Raw genomic sequence first — 21810 nt, 5'->3', positions numbered from 1 at the left:
AGCGCTTTCCTTCCCTTGCAATCCAATGTGTTAGCCTAAGCAACCATCGGTTATCCTCTCTTCGCACCACATGTCCTGCCCATGCCCATTTCTTCTTCTTGATTTCCACAAGAATGTCATTCTCTGACCCACTTTGCACGCATGTTACACCTACCATTTTCCTTTATTTCGACCCAAGTTAGTCTGAAAATATGGATAACTCTTACTGGCGATCAGCACAGTCCTAGCCAATACCCATGTAATGCTGTAGCGCCAGACAGGCCACTACCAGTCTCACACCAGATAGGCCTCGCCCAGGTTAGACTGGCACTGTAATAAGCGGTCATCCAAACAGCATTCCTCAACCCTTAACTGCATGTTGGGCAGTTAGGCAGTTAGCCATGCACCTATAACATGCATGCAAAGGAAAGCATGATGAAACACGGGCGCCCTCATCTCTGACAATAGGCAGACTACTCAGTTTCAGTTTTGATCTTGTGAGCATCGCAACATTCACACCAGCTTGCAACGACAACCGCTACTGGTCACGCATCAGTCAGCCAACTACTCGCAGTTGCACAGCATTTCAGCTGCACCTTCATCCATGTAGTTTTTCCACTGCTCCCAAAATGTGTGCTTGTAAAGTGCCGTCCAGCATGTCATGCTGTGAAGCCTCACATGCGACAGAGGCTGCTGATGAGGGGGCACCTCAGCTATTATGTCGCTCCGTGAAGGATACAAGGGTGCCTTTACCATTTTTGAGTAATTTTGCTTTTACATCCCCCATTGTGTGCAAGCAATAAAGCTTATTCATGGCAATGCAAAAACATTCAGGCCATTCATATCTAAAAAGCAGGTGAGCAGGTGAAATATTTCGCCAAATCAATTTGCCACAATAAGAAAGGTTGCCAGTTATTTTGAGGTCAATCGCCTAATTCACTTTTTCTTGGCCCAATGCAGCTAAAATTAACGAGCCTTGACATGAACAAATGCCCACAACCAGCAGCAGTCTAATGTGTATAACACATTCACCCTGCTCAATATGGAGCCCCTATTTTGATTTAGAAAAACTAACAGCACAGAGGATCAAGGCCGGCCTCCTTTGACTGACCAAAATGGTATAGTAAGCATAAGGTATGTTTGTTCAATCATTACTTCAAAGAAGGTGAGCTGCTGACAGTGCCGCTATATATACAGTCATTTACAAATTCAACATAAGAATCAAGTATTATCAATCTGATGAACAATAAAGTGTAAGAACAAACCTGTGGGTACTTCTGAAAATGTGTTCTTTTCAGCAACATGGGTGCTACGAGCTATTTCTGCATAAAAATCACATAGAAATTAGAAGGTTGTTAGCAAATAAATTATGGCTTTCACTATGGATCCCATATAACTCAAATGAATTGCAAGATATAACAAGCAAGCAAATGTCCCTAAAATTAACAATACGAGGAAATACACATATAAGCTTACCAAAAAAAAAGGAATATGTGGAAGCTTTAGTTGTAAAATAGGTAGGCATTCCTTGGTTGAATCAGAATAATGATTCAGCTATCTCAAAACAGTACCACAGATGAAAGCAAAACTCAGCCTAAAATTTTTCTGCGGTAGGTCTGGCACATAAACGACAATCAACCTCGGTTGCAATTTCAATACTTACCATAAGACAGAACTTTAGTCCTTTGCGTACTGAGCCAAAAGCTCGAAGTCACTTTGCAGCAACAAAGCTGAAAACATGTGTCTGCATGCATTTCTTTCTAGCCAGTTAAACTTGTATGCAACTTCTTTATTTTCCACCATACAGTACACACATTATTACCTGATGTGACCAAGCACATACCCATAAGACCGAAATACAAGAGGGCAGTGTCTTTGGGAGCAAATTATTTCAATGACTGAAAGGTGCAAATAGCATGCGTATGAATTTTCTCGCATATAACCTGCACCTAAAGCTGAAAAAAATGGAAGTGTTTAAAAATTAGGCATGTGAGTTATCTACGAATTCTTCATTGGGGGAGGGGGTCCCTCTTAGGGCCAGCTCAGCTACATAGCAGTGTGCGCCCTCCTGTGTAGTTCACTGTCCCCATCGTCATTGATGCGTGCAGCAAAGGTCATAGGTAAATCTATGTTCATGGTCTGTTTATTCTACTATGCTATACTCAGCATGCTTAGTTAGAGCACTGTTGAAGAATTGGGAGCCCATGAGCATTGATTTTATGCAGTTCTGTGAAGTGCTTTCGTCGGCGAACTTTGTCACGAATGCCAAAAACAGAACTACTCAACAATGGCAAAGGTCCCTGTGGAGCCTTCAAGTGAACAGTGCAGTAGAGCTGGAGCTTCTTCGCATGTAGTGTCACACATGATAGCATGATAGCGTTTCACAGCACAAGCAGCTAGCAGCATGTGATATGCATGGGAATTTTCAACATGCGTTGTAGACTGACCAGCATGGCCAATCGCCACTGTGGTGTGGGCTGGCTGGAAAGTCCTGCACCCTCCCTCCCAAATCTATGCTGCGGGAGACTCAGTCAGCCTGTCTATTGTCAACATGCCTATGTTGCATGCCACAGTTGCATGCATAGCAGTGAAGGCACCAGGAATACTAAAATGTGTACAAGCCCAAAGACATATACCAAAAATTGTTTTCCAGCATGCTCTACGCCGACACAGTGGCAATCGAAAGCCTGGCCAAATTAACCAATTCCAGCACGAAGCATGCAGATAAACGCACCTCCAACTTAAATGGGAGTCAGAATTATCAAATTAGTGGGGTACGAAGTGACGAGGCCTTACTGTGCACCTTTAAGTGCGGCTGGGAAGCCTCGGTTGACAGCAGTGGGATCATTGCAATGTATCTTTAAAGCAACCTGATAATTCTGCGCAGTTGTAACTTCCCAGTTGTATTTCTTTCAGGTAAGTGTGCGAGCTATATGAGAGAATATTTTGCTAAAGCAGGCGTGAACTATTCGCCCTAGGTGGTCAGCCTCCTCAGTATAGGAAGCTGTGGACCCGAGCCACATCCTTAGTCTAGTCCAGACTATACACAGAGTTTTTTAATTTTCAAAGGTTTTATCTTTGAAGTGTGGGTTATATGCAGGGGCTGGTTATACACAAGATACGGTAGAACACAACTAAAAGATTAGGATATAAAAAGCAACAAACATAACATCCCTACTGAAAAATCCTGCATAAAATTCGTACAGGAAATTGTATATACGTTTACCTTACAGGATCTGGGATACAGGATTGGGGGCTATTTCAGCAAATTCCTGTACTGCCCTGGAAAGTCCGGAATGAAACCGCGCGGAGCTCTGATACCGGAATGGCCTGTATGGTTGATGGCCCTCGTTTCCGCAAAGGAACGCGTCGCCAGGGTGGAAAACGCATGCAACAATATAAAATAAAACGACTACATTTAAAATAATAAATAAAAGAAAAAGCAGAAACAATTTTACAACCGAATGTGGAATCGAACCTCGGTCCTTATGGTCTTCAGACGGGCACCGTGACCACCAATCTACGGGGGATTATGGTTACATTGGTTATTATTAAGTATACGTAGCTACTTTTGCTCTTTCCAACTTTTATATTTCCCTTGGCAGTAGAATTTCTGGCTGCAATTCACCGATCGCCCTTTAAACACGCTGAATATCTTTGCAGGCTATCATGAGGGTTCACAAATGTGCCGTATCTTTATAATGCGTCGCTTTATTGAAGGCAAACCTCAAGATATCATAATTTACTAGTGCTGATCTGTTTTTCGTCGTCTACGAACGCTTGTAATACTTGCAATACTGGGCGTTTTAGCTTCACGTGCTACCAGCGGAGCATCGATGTAAGGGTGGAAGAACGGGCTAGTTGGTAAATCATCTCGGAAATCAAACTAGCACACTTCAAAACAAAGACACAGGAAGAGAACGACAACACAGCGCTGTGTTGTCGTTCTCTTCCTGTGTCTTTGTTTTGAAGTGCACTAGTTTGATTTCCGAGGAGCATCGATGTCAATTAATACACTTCCGACTGAGCGGTTTCAATATGTAAACATTCGAGAACGCTTCGCCCGGTGTGCGGCTATCTGCGCATCTTTCGATGGTCAGCGATGTTTGTTTCTTTTTTCTCGAACCGTTTTTTGTCATCGCTAGCGAAACGATACGTTCGTGCTTCTACTTTCGTGTTGTAACGCGGCAGATCTTCAGTCGCAGATACGAAGACGCACCGCAAGATCGTACGAGCTGCAGCGACTGTAGTACGCGCAAAAGCGACGCGACGCGCGTATATGCTTGCTAGCGCACACTTCGACGACTTCGCATTTTCCAGGTATTTTTAGGAAACGAAGAGTGCCCTTTATATACAGTACAGTTGTATGATATGTTTGGTATCATGCTTATTTAGTGCGCTGGCGTGTCCGGCATGGTCATTCTGGTTGAGCTTCGTCGATCGGCCCGGCTTCTGTTCAGAAGCAGAATACTCTGCCCGGTATCAGTTCCAGAAATGACGCGTTCGTCCGGTTTTTGGTTAATTGATACAGACTGAACACTACATAACACCACTAAATTTGAAAAAGAAAGAAAAGGAAAGAAAAAAGATAAAGAAACAAAAAGAAAATAGAAAAGGAAAAAAATCACATGTAATTCGAACTTCGGTCTTTTCAGCAAGCAAGCACGCACTTTAACCACTACACCATGGCATTTTTTTTTATTACTGTGGTCATCACCAACACAAAACAAAGCCAACAAAAACGCGCTACATACAGAATGCTCACAGGAGAGCGGTTACCACAAGCATGACACTTCATACAGAAGCCGGCAGGCTCACACAAGTTGCTTTTGTCAAGTTAAAATTCCTTCAGCTCGCATAGTGGTTCGACTCTTGAAATCCAGTCTGGCACAGTGGTCTTCAATTTGTGCATTTCAACCAATGCATGTATACTTTCGCGAAAGTAGAGCCTTGCAGGGCGGGCGTCAGGGTCACAGTGAAAACCCACCATTCTGGGCCGCCATAGACTGCGCAGGCCTATTAGCATAACCGTATCAAGTGGAATCCCATCATAATTTTTAGTTGGCAGGAATATAATCCCGTATGAGTCTAATGGTAATTCTTTTTTAACAGTTCGTTGCAGCACATCCCAAAAATAGACGCCCTCCCAACAGTGCAGAAATACATGGTCTATTGCCTCTGGCTGTTTACATATTAAGCAAAGTGAACCCCATGGCAGATAAAAGCCCTTGCTTTCAAAAAACGTTTGTACCGATAATGTTCCTGTATGTAACTTAAAGAAAAACGTCTTTACCCCAGGAGAAACTGGCATTCTTTCGACACGCTTCAGTACATCTTGACCTAGACGGCCGCTATACAAGGCTGTGTACACAGGAACAGAGAAGAAGTCGTCACAAACAGCTTTATACAGGCTCTTTTCTTTCACTGAACTTAAGTATTCTGTCGAGAAGCGAGCTGACAGAATTCGAACACTGCTGACAACCTCTTTGAAAAAACTAGAAAGACGCCCTGGCATGCTTTCCGTAGCAACAACGAAATTGGGCAACACCCGCGCGAGCTTCACTTGGCACACAGTGCGCAAAAAGGGGTCGATAACGTCGCGAAAGAAAATGTGTTTACAAGCTGGCGCAAGGTATATATACAATGGTAGCGAAGGCTGGGCCCAAAAACGGTCTAGCGCGACAGCAGCACAGCCACTTTGGGGGGCCAAAACACTTAGATAATGAAATTCAAAAGCATAAATAAAAATGCTATAAAACAACATAAAGAAATAAATATTTTAATGCCACGTTTTATAAAATAGGTAAACTGTTTTAGCAAAACATTACTCCTCATTTTTAATTTTTTGCAACGTTCTTGTTACGCCCCCTTGTTGATGAGTGTGCGGTGCATTTGCAGCTTGACTTTGCAGGCCCTGTTTCGGCACCCAGCCACAGTGGCCACGGGAGCTCACGAAGCGGTTTCTTATCGCCAGTCTCGAAATGCCCCTTTTGCGAAGTTTTCGTCGTCCTTGCGCGTCGCGTCTCTGTCACCGTTTTGTAAAATTTGCACCCCGCCGCACCGCTGCGGCAGTTTTCTCGGTTTTGGTCGTTTCCTTCGACGTGCGGCCAGTGCGAAGTCTTTTTCCGTCTTTGCACGCTTCGCGCTGTTCTTTTGAAGCGCTTAGCGCTTTATTTCAAGATGAGCTTGCAGCTTGTGAAGAAACGATGCGCCGTGGCACATTGCGACAGCATGGACAGTGCCGTCGGTGTCAAGCTACACCGCTTCCCGCTGGACTTTCACAGGTGAGCTCTTGTCAGTGTCGTCTGCTACAAGGCGTGTGCTCTAGATATGCTCCGAATGTTTTCGTTGGGCTGTTCGATTCTGTTTCTGTAACCAGTTCGTGCGCACGTGGCTTCATTTTTTCGGGGATATTTATGTACTACACTACAGGGCACACACTTTAAGTGCTGAGCTGTGCGAAAGAGGCCCACCATTTGTCTGATTTACGGTGAGTTTCATGCAGCCGGCTATCACCAGCGTTAACTTAATACCCGGCTCTCAGGAGCAATCACGCGCATGCCACTGACCGGAATGCCAATTTAAAACCAATTGTGCTGCCTGACAAGTCTAAGCACAACACTGTTTAGTTTTCCAACACCGCGAAGCCAATTTGACCTTCGCAACTGGTAGTATCAAAATTCAGCCACGTGTGTATGCGCGGCCTTGAGGGTGCTTTAACTGAATTCACTCAGCAGGAGTTACTGCCTGTCTTCTTATTGCTATTCTGCATATGCATGACCGTTAGGGTAACTTTAAACGCACTTCATTCTCGTCAATCTTAACCATAGAAAAGTATAGCTACCGGCATGCCATGAGGACGAGCGTACGTAACCGCACTCTTATGCGCTGAGAGCTTGGGGCGAGCATTTACTACCATAGTTCAGATATAATGGAAATATAATGTACTGCAGTTAGCATTGACAGGAATAATGACGCATTGGCGTTTGGAGTATGCAGTATTCCTTACGGCGCAATTGTGAATAACGTGCACGTTGCATCACGTCCAGGTGCCGAGCGTGGGTGCAGTTCTACCGCAACGTCAGCCTGGAGAAGACACCATGGCAGCTGCGAGACTTGCGGGTTTGTTCCAAGCACTTCGAACCGTCTGCGTATCTGTCGTCAAAAAGGCTGCGACCCGTGTTGATGCGCCTACTTATGTCATGTTTGCCTCAATTGAAGCTGTCTTAGCACTGTCTTCTATGCTTTTCAATTTCCTACCTGGCAACGTTCGTGGAACTGCAGGGATTTTTTCTATCCGCACTGTGACCATTAAGATGAATAGCCAGCTTAAAGAAACTACTGCTTGAGCTGCCTGTGACGTGTATTTTTTGTTGGTGTGCTTTATCACTGTATTTGTTTGGTTGCTGTAATAAACCATGAATATGAAAACCATACTTGCCGTACACTGTATTGCAAACTGTGCACTTGAGCCTGTGCTTTGCGCATCATACCTTGTACTCAAAAAGTACTAGCACCAGTATTTCCACCAAGGTTTCCACTACGAATCATGCATGATTGCATTCTTAGCCAGCCAAGGTAAGCCAGCGTCTGAAAGTGTTGCTGCCTTTCTATGCTGCCTTCTTTGCCAGTAACGTTCACTGGGTTCCGAATTGCACATTAGCAAGGCCATAACTAGCAGGAACTCGAGCCCATTTGACTGGCAAAGGTTGGTGCGCACTGAAAGGCAGCCTTCATGAGATACCGGCTTGAAAAGGCGGGTTCTATAAAAAGACCACTTTAAAATTCGCGCTTAAAACATACGTATGCGTGACGTCATTCAACGTCACTCATACGTAGTTGCCCCCCAATATGGCGGTGCCCATGAGCCGCCATTTTTTGGACCAATGGGCGTCTATGGAACCTTCGCTACCATTGTATCTACCTTGGCTGGCGCACAAATAAGTGAGCAAGCCCGAGACCTCCGTCTTTATTTGGCCGGAACATGTTATCCCGACTACATCTTCCCCAGCTTGATGCCCATACAAACACAGCAAAGATGCGGTGTAGCTTTTGCACACTCAACCTAGAACAATGAAGTGCTTGCATGACGTACCACACCTTGGCAACAAAAAATAGATTACACACAGTGGCTCGTGCAAAGACAGACAGCGGCACTCCTTTCCACTTGTCAGCCTTCTCCCGTAATTCCTGAACTTGGGCGCGCCAAAATGGCTTGCTGTCTTCATATAATTCTAGAGGTACGCCCAAATACTTCACGGGTGTTGTATCCCATGTAACGTTGGCAAAAAAGTCAGGCGTTGATGTCCGCGCCCCGTGCCAGAAGCCAAGACACTTTCCCCAGTTTACTGGACTTTCTGTGGTCGCACTAAAATCTTTCACAACTTCAACTGCGGCGCAAATACTTTCTTTGTTAGCACAAAACTCTGCCACATCATCAGCGTACACCAAAAGTTTGACCTCAAACATGTACAGTTGAAAGCCCTGAACAAATGGATTTTGCATAATAGACGGGCATAAAGTTTCGATATACATGCAGAATAGAACAGGGCTGAGGGGACAAACCTGACGTACCGAACGCCGCACAATTATGGGTTCTCCTAATACTTTATTAACAATCAATCGCGTTGTGCAGTTTCGGTACGCCAGGGGTACGCCCTCTCTGATAATAGAACCGACATTGATATAATCCAATATTGCAAACAATGCATCATGTGGAACACAGTCAAACGCCTTTTCTAGGTCGAGCTGAAGAAGCGCGACCCTGGCACAAGCAACGTCACAACATTCGAGCACGCACCTCGCCTTATGAATATTTGTTGTAATGGACCGGCCCTTTATACCACACGTCTGGTGGGAGCCAACGATATGTTTTATCACTGTCTGTAGCCTGGCTGCCAGAACTTTCATCAGTATTTTGTAGTCCACATTTGTTAAAGAAATAGGTTTGTATGACTTCACAAATTTTAGTTTCTCTGTTTGGTTTGATTCTTTGTTTCTCTGTTTGGAGATTAATACCGGACATGACCTGTCCGATATAAACCCGTTTAAGCTTCATACAGGACTGGTCACACCGGTATCAAATTTATACGGGATAATACAGGACCGATTAAAACCCGTTTGTCGCGATACGGGATTTTTCACTAGGGATAACATGCTCACTCACCAATTTTGTCGAGCAATGCATTAGTAAGCCTTTTCTTCTGTGCTCTCTCTTCATTTAACTGCATCTCCAAATTTTCTATTTTTTCCAGAAGCTCTTTTTTTCTTCTTCAAACATTACTTTTTCGTTTCCAAAGTTTGCAAACACCAATTATGTTCACTTTGTGAACTTTTCTCAACCTCCTCAGCTGCTGGCACCTCTGTGGCAGGGCTTTTCCATAGCGGAAAGTCTTGCAGGGTGATTTTTTCGGCCCTCTTGCTGAAATATCATCACAAAGCAAAGTAAATTATTATGTATGAATATAAAGTCATAGAAAAGAATGTTTCAATTAGATTGCATTAAAATGCATGTTGTACTGTCCTGGGTTTTCTGTTGCATTAGTAACTAGGGCAATCATGAATCAAACGTAAGGTTAAGGAAATGAAATGCAGGCTGTATACAGGAAGGTTGGTACTAAAGCAGTCCAAAGGTGCAGTAGTGAAAGCTAACATGATCAAAAACGCAATTCTGCTTCATCACGGAGTTTGCTCAATATATCCATGTTTCAAATTTTGCTTGGCAGTCTACCTATATATATATATATATATATATATACCGGGTGTCCCAGATAACTTGAACCAAGGGTTTAAAAATAAAATATGCGAGGTAGGCCACGGACACCAGTTGCATGCAACTGCCAGCCGCTTTGCACATCCCAGGCATTTTTTGTTTTGCAATTAATATATAACTAATTATGTTAATTTTTCTAATTTACTAAACAATGACTTTAGACATAAATGTGAATTGCAGTCTGAGAGCACCTTCAGAAATCCCCATTCCATTAACTGCAATAAAGAAAGCGTCACATGTATTTTTCCTTCCAGGCTCAAAAGAAAGCCCGCGAAATACAAATAAAATCATGTGACTAGCGCATTCGCGCGCAGAGATTGTGGTGCTCTCAGTCGTGCTTGAGGGAACGAAATCACCTGCGGCCATGCCTCATTGGTCATGTTGCAGTGGCAGGCCGATATGCTTGTGATGGTTTCTTCCCCTGCTTCAGCCAGCCGGCGCACATGGCGGTGCAAGTAGCAGCGAGTGCGGTGAGATTCTAACAAGGCCTTTGCATCACCTTCTCTCCCATCAGCGAACATCAAGACAAGCGGATGAGCTATAAATGATAAGCCACTGAATCTGCGCGTACAGGTTTGGGTAAAGGGGTGAGACGACACCATGTGACGACTCAGATTCGCGCTCGCCCCTTCATTTGCTAGTACTTTACCGCCATCCGCCTGTCATGACGCAGGCTGCTGGGGTGCGCAGGCCAAGTTCTCGGTGGCGGTGGGTGAGCTCAAGCTCGCTCCAACCATCGCCACATCGCCAACATTTCAGCCTACCGTTGCAACGGAACCATCGGGTCATGACTGCAGCTGATTTCGTTAGCTCAAACAACAACTGTGAGCATCACGATCGTGGCGCTCAAATGCGCTAGTCACATGGTATTATTTGTATTTCACGGGCTTTCTTTTGAGCCTGTAAAAAAAGACACACATGAGACTTTCTTTATCGCAATTAATGGAATGGGGGTTTCTGAAGGTGATCTACAACTTTCCAATTCACATTTTTGGTCTAACCCAAGTGGCACACATTACGTGGCCCACCTGGGGCCCGTATGGGCAAGTTGGGCCTGGGTAACCACAATAACACCCATGAGGCCCCCTTTAGGGATCAAGTGGGCAAGCCCAAATTGGGCTTGCCCCTGCTTTTTCCGTGTAGGCATCTTATAGGCGCGGAAAGGGCTAACTGATTACATATTCCCACATCTGGCCCTCAAGGGTCCCGCTTGGGAAATTTTAGGGCCGATGCAAATAAAATTTGGGCTCTGTGTAGGAAAAGCTTGGGCTAATATAATTGGGGCTGCCCACTCAAAAGCCGAATAGGTCCCACATGGACCGCGGCGGGGCTAAATACGGGTATGCCCGCACATTGCCTACATGGGACCCTTGAGGGGTACTTAAGGGAAGGTCAAACGAAAATGTGGAATTCATGCAGAAAATTCCTGGGCTGCCCCAAATAGGGCTGCCCACCAAAAACCTAGATAATTTCCGCATGGCCGTTAGCGGGGCAGGCAAGTACTCCTTCCCGCTTCTGCCCGCATCGGTCTCTTGTGGGGCAATTTAGGGCGGATGCGATGCAAATGTGGGCCTAAAGGAAACCCTACTGAAAAAATCCGCATACATGGAATCCGTATTTTCCGTTCATACGCAATTATTGGAATACGGAACTCTGTATGATAAGAAATCGTACGGAATTCCGCATGGTACAGAAATTCTACGGAACTCCGTTGATACAGAAATCATACAGATTTCGTACGATACAGAAATAGTACGGACTTCGTATGATGCGGAGTTTATACGCCTGCGTGTATATAGAAATATGGTTCTACATGTTTGCAGCATGCCACTCTAGTGACAGGGATTCGACTGCTCCCAACACTGCGCCGCTCGTTCATCGGGCACCCGAGATGTTTTGCATTTGCTGCCCCATTGAGCAGTACAGCTAGAGCGAGTTTTAGATGCCAGCAACAAATGTTGCAGATGCTCTCCTTTTTTTTCGCACGCTCTTCATTTCCGCACACTTCTTGCATTTTTTTTGCTTGCAGAAACTAAATGCAGCTTTGAGCCTTCATGCTTTTAACCCTACAAAACTGTTAGCCAGGCAAGAGCTATTGTGTGACCTTTTTTTATGGGCGTGGGTTTCGCAGACCTCCATTTGAAAAACATTGGTCTACAGGCCCTATGGTTAAGAAACCCACACCTCGGCTTCAAGGTCGGAGACCTCAAAACGAGTGCAGGAAGCACAGAAGCAGCAGCGTCAACAGTAAATATTTTTTTTTCTTGGCCCTCATTTCTTAACTTTCAACATGTCTGCGAGACAGCGGTTGACAGAGCTGCGCCGCTTCAAATTTGGTGTGCTCTCGAGGAACTTCAGGGTGTGCTGCTCAACTGCATCTGAAAAAAAAGCTTTTGATTTCAAGTGCAAAGTGTTTTCAGGCAATCAGAGTTCAAATGACATCTTTCAAGCTATGCAGAGCTGAACAGTATTTCACCACCCTAAGTACTAACTCAGTGAAGCTTGGCTTACTCTATGGTTGTCAAATGTTGCAAAAGATAGCTTAAAAAAGAAACGAGCTTATGCCTCTTCTCATATGCTCAATTTGTGGCAATAAGCAACTTTCTGCTCAGCAGTGTGTATAAGGTCTGCTCTGCAGCAATGTCTTTCACGCTGCTATGTGCAAGTCACGAGCGGCTGGTTCTTAACTCTAACATCACAGCCTTGCAATATATGGTACCATACCATATCTGTGACCTTAGCCGTCTGGTATGTGGCTCTTGTGTCAGGCCAATTTAAGCACCTGCTCTATTTTCCTTACCTAAAGCTTCACGGCAGCTGGGCAAAAGCTGTTGTGTACCGCTAGATTTAGCCGAAGGTATCAAATTCTCAGATCTGTCTTGTGTCAGCCATCTGCTTTTGCTTAGTTCAAGCATAAGGAATGCTGCACCATCTCGTTACACTGATGCTCGGCTCAAGTTGTTTCACAAAATGGCCCTTGCCATAAAAGCCATACTGCCCATTGAAAGGACATACGTAGTTATTCCCTTGCACTGCTGGTGAATTCAAATTCTAGTGGCCTACTTGTTATTTCCACGTTAACGCCTGTATTCACCTTTAGACCCCCTTATTGTGCCTCCACATACACACTGCCTATATGACACGACAGCAGTATTTTTGAACTAAGTAGGCTGTACAACACAGATCCAGCACCAATCTTAACATCTACATACCTGCCAACCTTCTGATATCAAAAATTTGAAGCTTTTTTTTTACTTGCACAAGAGGGAGGGGGCATGTTCAATGTTCCGACTTTCAGAGGAGGAGGAAGGGGGTGGGGTGGAGTGAGGAGCACTTTCACACAGTGTGAATGAGTCCTAGAATAAATATACACACAGAGACAGAAAGCATGAAATGAGTCCTAGAGGTGTGTGCCAAGACATCTGCAAGTCGTCGCCAAGTGTTCTAGCTATGCCTCAACAGCCAACGCAAACTAATCGCGTCGCACTACCACCATTTTCCCTCAGCGCCATCGGTTTGCCATTGTAGTCCTTTAATGCAAGATAATTAATAGCCCTTTTACATGCCATTTCTTCTGACTTTATTTATTCAGACCCAAGCCAAAACTTCTATATTTACTGTGGCAGCATGAACTGTGCACAGCCGCTGCCTACAAGAAAAAGACCACCACACCACTATTGCTCACAATCGGCAAAGCGTTTTTTTTTTATGCTGATGCGATCGGTTTCGGGGGCAAGGCTACTGGGTAGCGTGATCAGCAGACAAGACATCAGACGGACAGCAGTAGGTAGATTTGGCAAAGAAGAAGTCTTATATACACTATTTACATGTCAAAACAGGAAGAGGAACTCAGACGAGAAGAGCGGAGCTGAGCTCCTCAGCTACCGAGCTACTTAGCTACCGTGGATACAGTTCCGCGCATTAATAAAGCGTCTGGAATCCCCAGTTCCCTAAGTAGAGAAATGAAGTTCAATTGGGTCAGTCCAATCAGTGGGCACGTGCGGTCAACAGAGGCCCGGCCCACTGCCAGAGACATCACTGGGACCTCCTCGCAGCTTTTCAGAGGAGTGGTGAGGGTCAGCACTGCTGGTGGCAATGTCGATGTTGTGCCTGGTTATTTGTGCAAGTTCGGCACCCGCAGAAAACAGGCCTTCGGCTGAGGTGTCACGCCCCGTGCTCTCGGAAATGTCAAAGCTCTTGACCGGTCATTCCGCTACTGGGGCTAAGCAGCGTGCATCTCCCGCTCCAGGAATCGGCTTCGTTCTTTTCTCGGCTCCCTCTGTCAAGAAGGTTGGTTGACGCTCTTGTCAAGCAGAGATGAACGCCTCACAAGAGTCGTCTTCCTATGGGAGAATAAGGGCATGACGAGGGTCGTTTCACCCGTTCCGGCCCGGCAGGGTAACTGACCACCCAGCACGTGGGAATGGAATGCCTGTCGTCGTCGCCGTCCTTGATGGCCGCTGCTCACAGGCAACCCCCTTGATTCTGCCTCGATCTGCTGGAAGCGCGCCACATGAACTTCGGCTGAGATCCCAGTCGTAACAGCTTGTCCGCCGCCAAGACGCCACGAAGAGGTCGCAGCTGATCGATTCACCGCAAATGGGTGTCAGAGTTGCAGTCTGGCTCATAGTCAAACCCTGATGACCTGTATAGCATGCAAGAGTCCTCAGTGGAGCATTAGCGATCAGGTCCTCATAGCAACTCATAGGCATCAGCGCTATCTGCATGGTGCCAATTAGCATGCCCGATAAATGGAATGCACGTCTACTGGGACCGCCGTGCGCGCACAGTGGCCCGCGCTTGTGGGTGCAGTTGTTCATTGCATAATTTTTATTTAGGCTCTCCTGTGGTCTATATTTCAGTCTACGATAGCTTGCATAAGCACCAATACAATGCAGAGCAATAAACGGGAATGAAGCGTTTTAATTGCGCATTTACAATGTCTTGAGCTTAGTTTCGCGAATTTTGCTTGGCAAATTTATTTTTTTGCTTGCTTGCTTTCATTATTTTTTCCTGCCTCTCAGCTCGGTCCTTTTTTTTTCCTTCCACACCCTTTCCTTTCAGGCTTATGCCGCTACTTTCCTTCTCTTGAGCGGTTTCTTGTGTCTATCCCCCAGCCTGACGAAAGGGCTCTAAAGAATGTGAGAATAACGAACTGTTCGGAAAAGTAGTTAAAATAAGCTGAAATGAAACTTAATTTCATTAAGACATGTTACGCAACACAGTAAACATGGGAAGCTGCCGAAAGCCTTGACAACCTACATCGGACGATTGGCCGATGTGTGGCCCACTTTAATCATTTACTCAAGTATTCGCTAAAACTTTCAGCTATGTAGATGAACCCCTTGTCTTCCTGGAATGTAATGCAAACCAAACGAAAGTATCTAAAAAAAACTTCCCTATCTGACGTCAAAGTGAAGTACTAGCTCTCCGCTTCTCCCTCCTCTGTAGATGTGATTCATAAAGCCCCTGTCTGATTCCATATGCTTTATTCCTTTAGTTGTGTTAATGACATTTCGATCTCTACTGAAATTTTGAACCTCAAATGATGAGCTGTTTGTCATGCCGTACTGCTCAATTGAGACTATAGTAAAAGATAAGTAAAAAAACAACAACAAGCGCCATTTTGTTTTTTACTTATTTGTAGATGCTTTGAGAGATCTTTTATTTATTTATTTATTTGAAAATACTGCAGTCTCAGAAGACCAAGCAGGTGGAAATATACAGAAACAAAGCAGGTCAGCTTTAAAAAAAAATACTTGAAATGGGCGCTTGATTTAACAGAAGCAAAAATAAAAGGGATCACACAGCAGCAAATTCAGACCACTAAATGAATGCCGTACAAGAGCACAAATTATACCATTACACAACAATAGGACATGTAAATAAGGGTAAAAACAGCAGAAAAGTAAAAAAAAAACATCACAACTGTGATGCGTTTGTTACACCATAATCAAAACTTTCCAAGGAGAAACGGCTGCAGGCAGTTTGTTCCACTCTATTATTGTTAATGGAAAAATGGTGTATTCAAACAAATTAGTGCGCGCAGTATAAGGGAACAAATTATGGGCATGCCTGTGTCTTAATGAGCGCGATAAAAATGGCTGAATATAATTTTGTGAGTTGATGTTCAGATAGTTTTTGTAAATTGGAAATAAAAATTTAAGTCATGCAATGTTCCGCCTAGTTTCCAGTGTTGGGATGTTATTATCTGACAGATTCTTTGATATAGAATCAGTAGCTCTATATTTATTAAATATGAAGCGAACTGCACGTCTTTGGACCATTTCCAGCTTTTGTTTGTCCTTTACGTAGAAGGGATCCCAAACCACTGAAGCATACTCGAGTTTCGGCAAGATAAATGTTTTGTAGGCTTGAAGTTTTAGGTTGGAAGGTGCCCTTTTTAGCTTGTGTCTTTAAAAGCCGAGATTACGTGTAGCAGATGCGCAAATGTTTGTTATAAGTTTAGACCACGAAAGAGTGTTATAATTGTAATTCACAGGCATTTGTATTCATCTACTTGCTTTAAAGGGTGACCATCGATAACATAAGGAAATACACAGGGATGCTTTTTATTTGTGACGCAGAGCAGTACTGTTTTTTTGGGAGTTCAGTGTCATACCCGATACCGCACACCATCACTGATATTCGTTAGACTGTCGAGTAAATTTCTTTGGTCTTGTTCACATGTTATTTGTTTATAGAGAAGGCAATCATCTGCAAAGAGGCGGATGCTAATATCGGGATGAATGTGAGTAATTTTGTCGTTAACGTAGATTAGGAAAAGGATAGGCCCTAAAACGCTTCCCTGTGGAACTCCCGATGAAACCGGAAAAATAATGGAACGATGCCCTCTGATGTCTACAAACTGGGTAAGATTTGAGAGGTACGCATTGATCCAATTTATTATGAAGGAAGGAATAACGAAATTCAAAAGTCAAAAGTTTTCTATTAGGAACCCGATCAAAAGCCTTGCTAAAGTCAAGAAAAATGAGATCGACTTGGCCAGCTGTGTCAAGAACTTTAGCAATGTCATGGACTATTGTTACTAGTTGGGAACACGTAGATAATCCTTTACGAAATCCATGTTGGAATGGAGACAGCAAATGGTTACTTTCTAGAAAATTTGTAAAAAAATGAGACACGATATGCTCTAATAATTTACAGCACGTGGAGATTAAGGATATAGGACGGTAGTTTTCCATTAAGAGACGATCACCTTTCTTGTGAACCGCTATAACGCAAGCAATACGTCAGTCATCCGGTAAAATAGCAATGCGTAACGAGAGGCTAAAAATGGATACTAATATATGCGACACTGGTTCAGCATAGCGGCGAAGGAAGGAATTCGGAATATTATCTAGACCTGAAGCCAATTTTTCTTTCAGGTTTAGTACGAGTGACAAGGCCCCTTCAAACGTAATAAAGTCTGGGTCTGAAGTGGATGACAATAATATGTTAGCTGTCTCATCTCTGGGAGAGAACACAGAGTGGAAATAATTTTTCATAATATCAGCAACTTTGCTTGGGTCCGTAATGGTTTCAGAATTTTTTAATATTTGACCAATTCCCACCCTCACAGTGCCAAGGTAGCATTCATTATACCCGCCATCCTGCTCCAAGCAAGTTGTCGAGCGGCTGGCTGCCACCTGTTACCTCCTCTGTCAAAACTTAATTTTGTGACAGAGGACTTGAAAGTACTGTTAAGGCAAATAAGGATCGTTAAAAAAACGAAAGAAAACTAGCATTCAAATCGGGATTTGAGGCAGGACGTTCTTTCAACGAAAGAGAAAATTAGACTTGCTACAATTCTGACAATTGGCAGGGAGTCAGACATGCATGTGTATTAGAAACTCTAGATCGCTGCTGTGCCGTGCTGTAAGGTAGTTTTCATTCTCATAGCTGTGTCACTGTATCAGCGACCGCGTGCCATCTGTCATCCTTTCCTTTATCGTCGAGAAAAGTGGCAACCACCTCACTAGAAAACAACTAAAGCTCTTCAAAAGCCATCTGCTTAATATCAGTGCCTGCAGCATTTTCAGGCCCCGGTAATCCTGTTCTCGAGTTTCCAGGCTTGTCGTTTTTTTTTTTTTATGGGGGGGGGGGGGGCTTTTTTATCTTCTTCGACTCCAGTTTCATTAATTCCTATTCTTCCATACTCGTTCCATCCTTCTCGGCCGCTCAATTCCCCGCAGCTTTCTTTTTTTTTCTGCAGCCACACTAGCTTGGGGCGTTCTAGGTTGGCCTTTGTGAAGCTGCGCCACACTTGGGAGGATGTTCGCCACAAATGTTTTTTGTATTTATCCTCATTTTTACCATGTCTTTTACGGCTCGGCTGCTATCGTCTATCGACTTTTGCCAGAGCTAACAAGGGTTCCACGCGTGGCTTCGCTACAATAGACGCTATCTCCCTTGATTCATCCGGGGACACGGTGCCCGATTCCCTGCCTTCAAAGTCCTCTCTGTCGCGGACCTGAGCCACTCCGCCAGAATCTGACGCTATCTTGGTTAGCCACTACCTGGCCCATCGCGAGAGAAAGCTCATTCTTCTTTCGGCTTAGTTCAGCTGCAATTTAGTGGGCTTTCAATCAAGTGAGCGCTTGGACGGCTCGGTCACCGAAGCTACGACCTTCCTCCTGCAGCATCTGCTCTGACCTGTTCGAAAAGAGGTACGGAAGCTGCTCTGGCAGGTTCCGTAATACTGCTGCCTCTATTTCCAGAATGCTAAATGGGCCTATTCTGGCACGTGCGACCGGCAGACATGCGTTATTCTTTACGGTAACCTGTTTAATACATGCACAATCCCCTGTTAAGGCAGCTGCCTTCCCGTATGTGGGGTGGATTACGTTCATGGTGGCCGCGGAATCTCTCAGAACCCAACAATGCTTCCCATTAACCTGCATCTCTTTTAGGTATGGCTCCAGCAGGCGCATGTTTTTTTCATCTGCATCCGCCAAAGAGAAAAAAACCTTCAACTTCCTGCATGTGTTGGCAAAGTGGCCGGGCTCGTTGCATAGGAAACAGACCGATTTTTCTCTCGGTTTCCTTCCTGTTGTCGGCTGTCACTTTAGGGTAGTTACTCGACTTTGCCCTGTGGCTTTCGTCTCGCTCCAAGGTGCCGCTTGCTAGGTTTCCAGTCTGGGTTCGCGGAAACTTTTCGTTTGCTTTAGGGTTTCCCCGAGAACACGATCACTCTGTTCCCCACCTAGCATGAAATTCTTCGGCCAGCTCTGCTGCACGTTCTAAACTTTTATTTCTCGGCCTGTCTTGCACCCACACACGCGTTTCTGCTCCTAGACAGCTATAAAATTGTTCCAGGCAGATGACTTCTACTACTTTGTCATGAGTTCCGAAAGCCTGTTCTCCTCTTTTACCATTCTGTCAGGTCTGCCTTCAGATTGTAAGCGAAATTCGGAAACAACTGATTACGTTGTTACCTGGTTTCCCTGAAACGGCGGCAAACGCATCTGAGGGATAGGCGGTACTTTTTGAGAAGTGCTGCCTTTGCTTTAGTATAGTCGGCCGCTTCTTCTTTTGTCAGCCGAGCAAGCACTTGGGCTGCCTCACATGGGAGCACGGTCAGTAGTTTCTGGGGCCAAAACTCAGACGATAACTCAACATTTTCCCATGCCCACTCGAATTTTACGAGAAAAAGCCTTATGTCTTCTCCTAGATTGTATGGTAGCAAGAGGTTTTTTATTTTGACACTTGATGCTTCCTGACTCACAACGAAGTTTGGTGTGTGTCTCCCAGTGTGTTCTGCCTGTGCTAACTGCAGATCGAACCGTTTTTTTCTCGATCCCCCTTTCATTCTATTCGTCTTCAAGATCCTTTTTGAGCTTCTCCTGTTCCTCAGCCTTCTTTCACTCTTCTTGAATAAGCTCCCAACATTCTGCTATCCCCTCCACGTCCGCACCGATGTCCTCAATTGCGCTAATCAGTTCTGGTTTTCTGCGGATGGGAACACAGTCAATGCCCAATTCCCTAAATATTGAAACCAGCTCCGGTTTGTGCAACTTTTTTCAGTCCATGACTACTGCAGCAATGGCAAGTCCCTGCACTATGTGGTTAGAGAAAACCAATCTGCCTCTAAAGCCACCCTTCGTTTGCCAAAGCTTACAAATATCTACAAGTTGTAAAACCTAGGCAATGTTCCAAGAGAAGGACCGTGTACTTACCGTACCAGAGTCAGGACTGGGGGCGCAGACCATTACACCGCAGCCATCCACTTGATGCGATCAGGTTCGGGGCCAAGGCTTCTGGGTAGCGGGATCAGGCGGACAAGATATTGGACGGGGAGCAGCAGGTAGAGCTGGCAAAGAAGTTTTATATACATTATTTACATGTCAAAACAGGAAGAGAAACTCAGACGAGGACAGCAGAGCCGAACTGAACTCCTTAGCTACCGAGCTGCTACTTAGCTACCGTGGATAGCTCCACACATTAATAAAGCGTCCCCAATCTCCAGTTCCCTAGATGGGGAAATGAAGGTCAATTGGGCCAGTCAGGGGGAGTACAATTATGCTATATCCAGCTTTTAACACTAAACAGCACGCCGTATGGTAAAACAGTGATGAATGATTTTTTAACGGGTCGCGTGTAAAAAAAAAAAAGGTCACAGCTCAACGGTGCGCTACTACACTGCAATGCAAGCAATGACTTCCTCTTGCTCCTTTAGAAAATTAATATCTAGCCACACTAGCACTTTTATTTTCCTTTACTACCCTACCAAGCTTTTACTGAATTGTCTCGATGCGCTCATATATGCATGAATCAGACGAAGTGAGCATCTGCAGGTTCTTCGCTCAAATCGGACTAGGAAAACCAACTTCGCTCACGAATAAAAAAAAAACAAAAAAAAAGAACCAGGACGAAAATTGAGTAGCCCAAAGCCTTCTGCGATTGGCTGCCTAGCGAGCTGCTTCTGGGTGATACGCGAAATTTTCTACAAATCCAGAACCTGAGCGCGACAGCGCCGAGTGGAATGCTTTGGCTGCCCTCGCCTGTCACGTCCGTCAACGCTCCACTGCACTAAGGGAGCTTTTGTAATAAATGGAAAAGAATTCTCAGGAAAAACTCAACTTTATAATTTTTGAAGGAAGAACTGGGTAATGCTTGCCCGCTTCACGTTGGCAATCGGCCCGACAAAAGCGTCCTCTAGCTGCTAAACGCATCGCATAAGCCGTTGGTCGCCGCCGCTGCATTCAACTTTTTTGCGAACACCACATACGCAACAAAAATAAGTCAGTGCTTCGTGAATATGGCGCGACAAAACAGAACCACACAATCACTAAATTTCTCTTGCCGGTATGCACGTGCGGAGGACAGCTGACCGAACCACGCCCAATAAGACCCATCAGCCCCGCATGCGATCGGTGCTCACGTGACTGCTCCCAAGGTGAAAACCGGCTGCGTCTCTGGGAATTTTGTATTCGCTCTTTGAACGTGACTGCATTCAGCACTTAATATAAGAACAAAGCGCTTGCTTGGAGCCCCTATCACTTTTCGGTAATGACGTTTGCCTTCGATCTTTGTGGTAAAAATTTCAACATATGCGCATTATGCCCAAAAAATGCTTCGAGATAAACGGGAGTTAATACATAGTACCTATGGGGGGTGAAAGCGCGACTTAGAAAATTTTCAGCTTAACCGATTTTTCGAGATATGCGAGTTCGTGTTAACGAGGGTTTACTGTATTTTGTTTACTCACATACCTCACAGGCTCGAACTGGAGTACTATGTGAGGGGGTTACATAAAAACCTGGGATGCGAAAAGAAGCAAATAGAACACAGTTACTTGAACATTGTTATACAAATAGTTAACAACCAACCAGAAAGTTGAATGCAGTTAGAAAAACTTCAGATCAAGAGCTGAGCACCCCACCAATCAGCCACTCAAATGACACACTAAGCAATGCATTTTTAGCAAATAGAATCACTAGCCGCTATTTACAACAATGAATTAAGAAGTGAAGCTCTCATTTCCTATTTCTGCCGATTCATTTGGCCGTCCAATGCAAAAGAAAATACTCTTGGTAATGATATTTTTACTTCCATGA

General features: G+C 44.6%; 1 protein-coding gene across 1 annotated transcript; it reads left to right on the top strand.

Moving 5' to 3' along the window:
* The first annotated feature begins 5914 nt into the window (after positions 1 to 5914).
* On the top strand, positions 5915 to 7664 carry LOC146177287 (52 kDa repressor of the inhibitor of the protein kinase-like). The gene is made up of 2 exons (XM_084581120.1): positions 5915 to 6263; positions 7029 to 7664. Exons 1-2 carry the CDS (start codon positions 6160 to 6162, stop codon positions 7207 to 7209), a joined length of 285 nt encoding a protein of 94 aa, XP_084437246.1. The 5' UTR covers positions 5915 to 6159; the 3' UTR covers positions 7210 to 7664.
* The last annotated feature ends 14146 nt before the right edge of the window (positions 7665 to 21810 follow it).

The sequence above is a fragment of the Amblyomma maculatum genome, chromosome 10 (genome assembly GCF_055883805.1).
Source record: "Amblyomma maculatum isolate TAMU_Amacu chromosome 10, ASM5588380v1, whole genome shotgun sequence".
In the NCBI taxonomy this organism is placed as follows: Eukaryota; Metazoa; Arthropoda; class Arachnida; order Ixodida; family Ixodidae; genus Amblyomma; species Amblyomma maculatum.
The sequence above is the reverse complement of the archived record's forward strand: the minus strand, read 5'-3'. Positions and strand labels throughout refer to the sequence as shown.

What these genes read in the sequence shown, in the direction of transcription:
- LOC146177287 (XM_084581120.1), top strand. Translation starts at nt 6,160, where the DNA reads ATGAGCTTGCAGCTTGTGAAGAAACGATGCGCCGTGGCACATTGCGAC. An exon ending in TTCCCGCTGGACTTTCACAG is followed by an intron (nt 6,264 to 7,028) that starts GTGAGCTCTTGT and finishes CATCACGTCCAG; the next exon opens with GTGCCGAGCGTGGGTGCAGT.